General features: G+C 43.2%; 1 protein-coding gene across 1 annotated transcript in view; it reads right to left on the bottom strand.

Moving 5' to 3' along the window:
* Positions 1-7,500, bottom strand: part of LOC113802169 (uncharacterized) — a 9,869-nt gene that overhangs the window by 1,505 nt on the left and 864 nt on the right. The window contains exons 2-13 of the mRNA XM_070115361.1: positions 5,495-5,576; positions 4,961-5,383; positions 4,721-4,819; positions 4,373-4,498; positions 4,115-4,231; positions 3,689-3,841; positions 3,459-3,578; positions 3,277-3,361; positions 1,227-1,305; positions 939-1,019; positions 574-696; positions 285-446 (exon numbers count right to left, since the gene is read on the bottom strand). Of these exons, the coding sequence (XP_069971462.1) occupies positions 285-446; positions 574-696; positions 939-1,019; positions 1,227-1,305; positions 3,277-3,361; positions 3,459-3,578; positions 3,689-3,841; positions 4,115-4,231; positions 4,373-4,498; positions 4,721-4,819; positions 4,961-5,383; positions 5,495-5,570 (1,644 nt within the window). The 5' untranslated portion in view covers positions 5,571-5,576. The remainder of the gene's footprint in view (positions 1-284; positions 447-573; positions 697-938; positions 1,020-1,226; positions 1,306-3,276; positions 3,362-3,458; positions 3,579-3,688; positions 3,842-4,114; positions 4,232-4,372; positions 4,499-4,720; positions 4,820-4,960; positions 5,384-5,494; positions 5,577-7,500) is intronic.

The following is a 7,500-nucleotide window of genomic DNA, read 5'->3' as shown; positions in this document are numbered from 1 at the left end:
ACATAAAGATTGCGTCCCAGCCAGTGCAATATACTCCTTGCTCACAACCGAAGTTAGATTCGATTTCGTATTAAAGTAATATGATAAATGATACAGTTACATTATGATGAAAATACAGAACTAAATGATTAGTACTTATGTATATACACAGAATATATGTTAATATTTTGTCAGAATGTCCGCACCCTAGGAGTGTGCGCACGACACTCGCCCGTTGCCGCTGCCTTAGAGTCTCGCTTACCACCTCCGCCACACACTCACACTCTGCAACCACAGAGGCCCACCTGGTATGACTGCGTAAACTCGGCCGTGTCGGTGGTGACCACGCCGTCGCTGGTCGTGAAGTCGTTGGTGCCGTCCCCGTCGAAGGCGCCGCAAAGGCCGTACAGCTCGTCTTGTCTGCTGGTGGATGCAAGCACGAGGAGCGAGTTCTGCGAGTACAGCGTCTGGCGAAGGGAATCGGAATGCATTGTTCCGTAATTCTTTTTCTAATTCTTTCATATATTGTTCATTTGAGGTCTCATCTTTGCATTGCACAGTCATACAGCAATCCTTCTCCACTCCTTCACTCACTGTAATCCCATTGGACCCCATGAGCGCCGTGAACTGGAGGCTGCCGATCATGTACGTGAAGGCCAGGGTGCCAGAGGATCCGATCTCCGTCGGGTCGGCGGTCACGGCTCCGAAACTACAGCCCTTGGAAAGGAGGCAAAGAACCGTACATGTTTTACCTGTTCATCCGTTTAATATCGTCCACGCGTGAGGCCGCAGCCCCCTCCTCGGGAGCTGCGGCCTCCCCCTCCTCGTGGTAAATCCTGCCTTTACTCATAACGTTCCAATTCATATCTTTACGAGATTGACTTTATTCATGTTATTTTTATGTAACAGTAAGAAATGCACAAACGCACACTTAAATGTATGAACTGAAACACACTTACGTTAACGGGATCATCAGCCGGGCAAGTCACAGCCTCAGCGCCGTCGTCCTTGAAGATGAGGGTTTCGTGCGTATATTGGCCCTGGGGATAGAGGGCGGGGTTTCTTATGATCGGCCAGTATGTTAGACTAACTTGAGCATAGGCAGATCGAAAGAGAAATGGACAAATGAAAGATAGAGACAAAGAAAATCAATATGTGGATGTAAAGACAATTTAGTGATTAAATAAATAGAGAAGCACATAGTTAAAATTGCGTATAGGTAAGTAAGTGCATGATATATTACTCACGTCGAGAGCGCCTGGTTGGATGTCAATGCCAATATAAGAATCAGGGTTTGAGCCAAGGCCATCCTGCACCAGCGAGTAACTGAAAGTAAATTGGGAGTCCACAAGCATGGAAGAATATGCCTTTACCACATTTGTTAAATTTCTGCTAGTATACGATTCAGTGGGCTTATGACACTGTGCATTATAAAATTACCTCCCTATGTGACCATTCTGACCAGCTCAGGCTTCGGAAAAATGAATAAGATTTAGAAAAGGACGAGGAAGAGGGAATGGGCGGAATCAGTGGTGGCATTAATCCGAAGCGGGAATAAATCTGCCTCTCCAATGGAGGTTGTGTCTCAGGAAATTCAAGATCTGAGAGAAGCTGGAGGACAAGAGTAGTACCTGAACCATCTGGAGTGTTGGCGAGATGTCCTTAGTTATTTCAGAGGGAAATAAGCGGCAAATCACTCACATGATAGAGTAATACCGAGTAGAAAGATGTGGTCACTGTATAGTTTAGATTATTAGTAAAACAAAAAGCATGGACGCAGACACCATCTAATTCTTTGCAGAGGTAACAGTTTGGACGGTGTGGCATCTCGTCTCAGCCTTGAACCATGATATACAGAAGAACGCGAAGGGCGAATGCAGAGATGAAGACATTATTTGTGTTGATGGCTTTTTGAGTTTCAGGCTTCAAATCTCATATAAAAAGTAATAGATATGAATGTTGAAAAAAAAAAAGAAATGATAAAGGTATCATGCAAAATAGAGACAAACGAATTGAGTTAAAGGCAAATATATCTGATCAATGATTCTCCAAACTCACTAAGAGCAAAGGACCATAAACGTGAGATAGGTTACCCGTAGATCTGTAGATCACCTTAATGGTGATCGGAAAAATAACAATAATGATTTCAGAAAGTCGGTCTAGAAAGTCCTGGAAATCCTGGCAATACAAAATGCATTTAATTTGTTTTTTGTTTGTAGCATTACATATTTGGCCGGGTATAAGTAGGACTTCTTAACCTTTATTTTATCATTAATATCATTATCATTATTTTGTTTGTTATAAGTACTTCATTCATTGGATGAAGACGAGCCTACTCAATAGCTCTTTTACAGAGAAAATGTCAAGGAATCAAGCCTAAATTCTGCAGATTCTTTATGCAAAAATGTAAAAACAAGGGATGACTCAAAAGCAGAATATCAGAAAAAGGCCACTTTAGTCTTCCTTATACTTTGGTAGTATACTGTAAGGCAGTAGATGACTTACAACACATTTATAGGAACTTAGCTTTCTCTTATATTGGGTTCCAATATCAGAATCAGAGGTTCGGCATATGCTCTAGATAAATCATTTATCATTGTTTTAAATACGTAATCCTTGGCTTCTTATTAAAGTGTTACGGTTCTATGTAGAATAGCTATACAACGTTTCCATCTAAGAGTTCTTCATGTCCAAATGTTGCCTTCACACAAATAAGTATCTTGGTACTTAATTGTAATACTGTTACTGAAACTACCATGACGAGGAGGGGAACATAAGATAAGGCTTGTGTTTTAGACAAGGTATATGTAAAGACTTCTTCCATTTATCCTATAGAACCCAAAAATGACAGATTTTTTCCAGATATTCTGACGGCTGTAAAGGCACTTTTCGTTATTATAGATTTAAGAGGGGAATTTTGGGTTGGTTCAACAAATGCTATCAAATTATTGTTAGTAATTTCTCTTAATTGACGCTAATATATTTCAACTTGAATTAAGCTTCTTACATATAGTTCAGCACTAACACAGTTCATATATACTCCCTGGAGATTGTATCCTTGCTTCTAACAGGTTAATTTTTTCTTAGACGCCAATGCTTGAATTAGTGTCAACAAGACTGAGCCTAAGTAAATATGACTTTACACAGTTTCACAAGACATGTCCATAACAATCCAATCTGATTTTACGAGAAGCAGAGTGGGTTTGTTTATGAATTGAAGCAAATTTTGCAATGGCGGGAAGTTGTGGGGCTGATCAAGTGTTCAGGACCACTTGGAAACGGATCAAATGTGCAAACCTGCAATCAGGGTCGGAGTGGGTATATGCTGTGCCGTCAAACGTAGCGACTGTCTCCAGAGGATCCTGCACAAAGCAGGACCGGCCTGCGAAGACAGAAAGCGATTAGATGCATTATCAAATGAGTAAATTCTCTTTCATTTATAACTGTTGTACCTATTTCAGTAACAAGTAAAGACTCACAATCGCCGTTCATGTAGTTCTCATTGGTCCATTGGCCATCCACGCATCTCACAGCTATACAGTGGTCGTCGTCAGTAAGCAGGTGGCCGTTCTCATACAGCTCACCACCCAGACTGCAGCCTGGAGGAGGGGAGATTGGGAAAAGAAGGTTACAATATAATTCTCCCAAGAGGACATGGAATGATGCGAAAGTTTGACACAAAATTATATTTTACGGATCTGATACGTGCAGCTGCAGTTGTCCACGGAATCCTCCACTATAGCGCCCGCGATATAGGGTGCTTCAGTTATGTTCTGCATCTGGCAAGTGAGCTTCAAGCACTTTTCCGGATAGTCTGCGATCACCGCACCGAAGTCCACTGTGGTGTTGCCATAACAACATCCTAGAAATGGACACATAAATAAGTTTGCACATACATTGCACATGCTTTTCAGAAAAAAATCAGATAAATCTTGCATAGATTAAATGAGAATTATTCACAGAATTTGTGATACACAAAATTTGCAAAATCATCACTAAGTGAATGGCAATTTATATAATACTATCATGATAAAAGCAATGCCAGTTCAGCAATACTCATATTGATGACAAAAAGAGATATAATGTACCAAGAATAAAATGACAATAATTTTATATTTCATTTATATTCAGAGACCTGTTGGAGGGCAGATAGGGACGCAGTGGTAGTCTTTGACACACTCGAAGAAGTCTCCAGTCCCTGGCTCAATCCCACAGCATGCAAGCGCTCCTTCGCAGTCCGGAACAACTTCCGCTGCAGAGAGCAATTCTTTGAATGCTGCAGAGCTTCACTTTTTATCAAGAATCACACAGAAAACTAATTCTGCGATTCCTTATAGCTATCAAAATTAATTTAGCAACTGCTCTGGAATGGACATGCAGCGTGGCACTTTACCTTTGGCGCAGCATTTGCAACCTGTTCCTCTGCAGCCTCTCCTGATCTCCACCTCATCGTCATCGCAATCGCTAGTTATTTTACAGACGCCCTTCTGCTTCTTACATTTTCTAGTGCTGGCACAGGCTGAAAAAACATAGTGCTTCGGTGAACCGTTTCAGGACTGTCGAGATATCCAAAATATATGCCCAATGTACACATACTATAAAGATCAGAGTTAAGTACCAGAAATGATGTTATGTACAGACGGGAAATCACATAATGCCGAAAATCATGCAACTGAAAACCATGAGTTCAACTAAAGATAGGTGTCATTAATATAAACAAAGATGCGCAGTGGAAACTTACTTGGACAGGGGCACATTGGGCAGCAACCATGCAAGTTACAACACTCGTAAAACTCTTCGGTTCCAACAACGAGGTCACAGCACTCCTGCCCCTCTTCACCTGTTACGTGGTTATTGCGGAAAGAAAAGCAAAGAGGGAGGATATGATTAGAAAAAGTATTTAGCTCATTAAATCACTATATACAACATCCGTCTCTCCTTATAATTCCTTTCATTCCTGAAAACAGTTCGTTCTGCTTACATTCTGAGAACATTAAGCAAGTCCCAGGAGTAGGACATGCTGTGGTAGAAGGCTCAGATGTGGTGGAAGGCTGAGGCGTGGTGGTAGGTGAATCTTTTTCTGGAAAAGGAGGGAATGGGAAAGGGAAAGGGAAGGGATATGGAAATCCACCTCCTCCATAATATCCTCCACCTCCTCCATAATGTTCTCCACTTCCTCCACCTCCACCATATTGTTCTCCACTTCCTCCACCTCCTCCAAAAACTTCTCCACTTTCTCCATGATGTCCTCCGCCTCCATAATATCCGCCTCCTCCTCCATGATATCCGCCTCCTCCTCCATGATATCCGCCTCCTCCTCCATAATATCCGCCTCCTCCTCCATATTGTCCTCCATAATAACCACCCATTTCTCCCGAATGGTGGCGGCCGTGATCAGTCTTTCCTGAAGCAGTCACGAAAGTTCTTTACTCAAAAAATGGAGATGCAATAACACATTATGCATTAGACACAGTTTTAAAAGAATGATGATAGAACGAACGCAAGCAGGGCTCACTTTTGGGACTGGCAGCAGCTGCCACTGATGCCAGCAGCAACAGAAGAGACACGATACTTCTGGATATTTCCATCATTCCCGACTGCAAATAGATGTAAGCAAAAAAATCTTTCTGAAATAATGTATATAATCTCTGAATGCTTCATTAACTCTAACAAAAGATACCCAGCAATTGATATAATTTCCCCAAAACACACTCGCAGTGCGCTCACACATGTGCATGCACACACGGAGATAACCATACTTACATATGCAAATAGTTAACCCTTTTATAATGAGATGTATTCTATATTAATATAGGTATATGGCTGTCCTTCATGACAAGGATTCAAACCCACTCAGTCTTATTTGCCATCATCATCAATGGAGCTGACCCCAACGGGGGCACTTAGCTTCAGTCACCCTTTGCTTCCAGCCACGGGAGTCCCTCATGGCGAGCCGCCAGGTAGGTACTCGGCCCATCTCTAGCTCATTACGACAGTTCTGGTCAAGCTGTCCAAACCATGATTTCCTAGGTCGTCCCAGGGGCCTCCTCCATGCAGGATTGTCTCTTGAAAAGACAACTCACGATGGCATTCCACAACGACTCGAAGGGCTAGGACAGTTTATTGTGGACTTACCAGGAGTGAATCCAGACTATTCCTGTCTTTGGTGCCTTAGCAGGTGGTCACTGACTCATTTCAGATTTTTGACACCAAAATAGCTGTTACAGTCCCTACAGTTCCCTTTCTCCTTGCAGAGAAGGTTAACCACGCTCCTCGGCAGGTCATGGGGAATGGAACTGAACTGCCAGATGGCAGCCCTGTTCCATAGGTTTACCCCTAGTCTATAGCAGCTCAGCAGGATATCGCATATGCCTGCAGCTTTCCCACCATTTAGCTTAGAATTTGCCTCCTTAACTGCAGTCAGGGTAAAAGGTTCCTCACTGATGGGTGGGTCTGGTACAAGGATTGTGACACCACTTGCTTCCAGACTAACTGAAGCGAATTTGCGGTATCTTTTCTGTGCATGCTCCGGAGAACTGCAGGTGCTGTAGCTTTGTAACTTTAGCTCAGGCTCCTTTGGCTTGAGTTAACGATCGTGGGAGTTGGAAGCATGCATGCCCCTGCCCTTTTCGGCTAGTCTGTAGCATGGTTGCCTGTGTGGCTTGGGACCCAGTTTATAATTATTCTATTACCCTGGTTGCCTTGGGGCATGCTATGATGTAAACTGTCAATGGTTGCTCTAGAGTCTGTGTGTATGACCACGTGTCTATCCTCTTAGAGATGCCTGGGTCAGGGCTCCCATGATTGCAATCGTTTCAGCTTGGAGCGTTGAGGCATTGTCAGTGACTAATGGATATTGTGGTATCCCTTGTTGCGAAGCCGGCGCCTGCAGTATGGCTTATGGGATCCACGGATCCATCTATGTAGTAGATTCTAATACCCGGAGGAGTTACTTGAGCAATGACCCTTTGCACATAGGCATAGGGTATTGATATTTTCTCCTTGAGAACTCGATCAAGTTGTTTGCCTACGGCGGGGGTTTTCTATAGTCCGGGTGAGGGGAGGTCTTGCCCTTGGCAAGCAGTGGTTCTTTGAGCTGGAAGCGTATCAACACTCTGACTGTGTGTGAGCCAGGAGTTGTCGGCAAACAGCTGATAGTCTTGCTGAAGGCGTCCGGGTACCCTTTGTCTTATGTATGAATTTCGGGTGCCTGCAAGACCCTGGAAAGGAACTGGGCTGCCATTAAATCAATTCGGGTGTCCAGGGACACCCGATCTCCATGAGAAGGTTAATGACGTTTGTCCATCTGAGAGCACCCAGAATGATCCTGGCTGCTTCATTTTGTACTGTTCCCAGTGTTTCTTTTAATGTGCTGGAAGCAATGAGGGCGACAAAAGTATAGTCAACAATACGCATGTACATAGAATGATCTCAGTACTTTGTGTCCCGCTTCTATGTATCTCCCAAGCAGGTACTGGATCTCCTTTTTGAAAGTGAGTGTGCGGCCCATCCATACGCCAA

The sequence above is a fragment of the Penaeus vannamei genome, chromosome 37 (assembly GCF_042767895.1).
Source record: "Penaeus vannamei isolate JL-2024 chromosome 37, ASM4276789v1, whole genome shotgun sequence".
In the NCBI taxonomy this organism is placed as follows: Eukaryota; Metazoa; Arthropoda; class Malacostraca; order Decapoda; family Penaeidae; genus Penaeus; species Penaeus vannamei.
The sequence above is the reverse complement of the archived record's forward strand: the minus strand, read 5'-3'. Positions and strand labels throughout refer to the sequence as shown.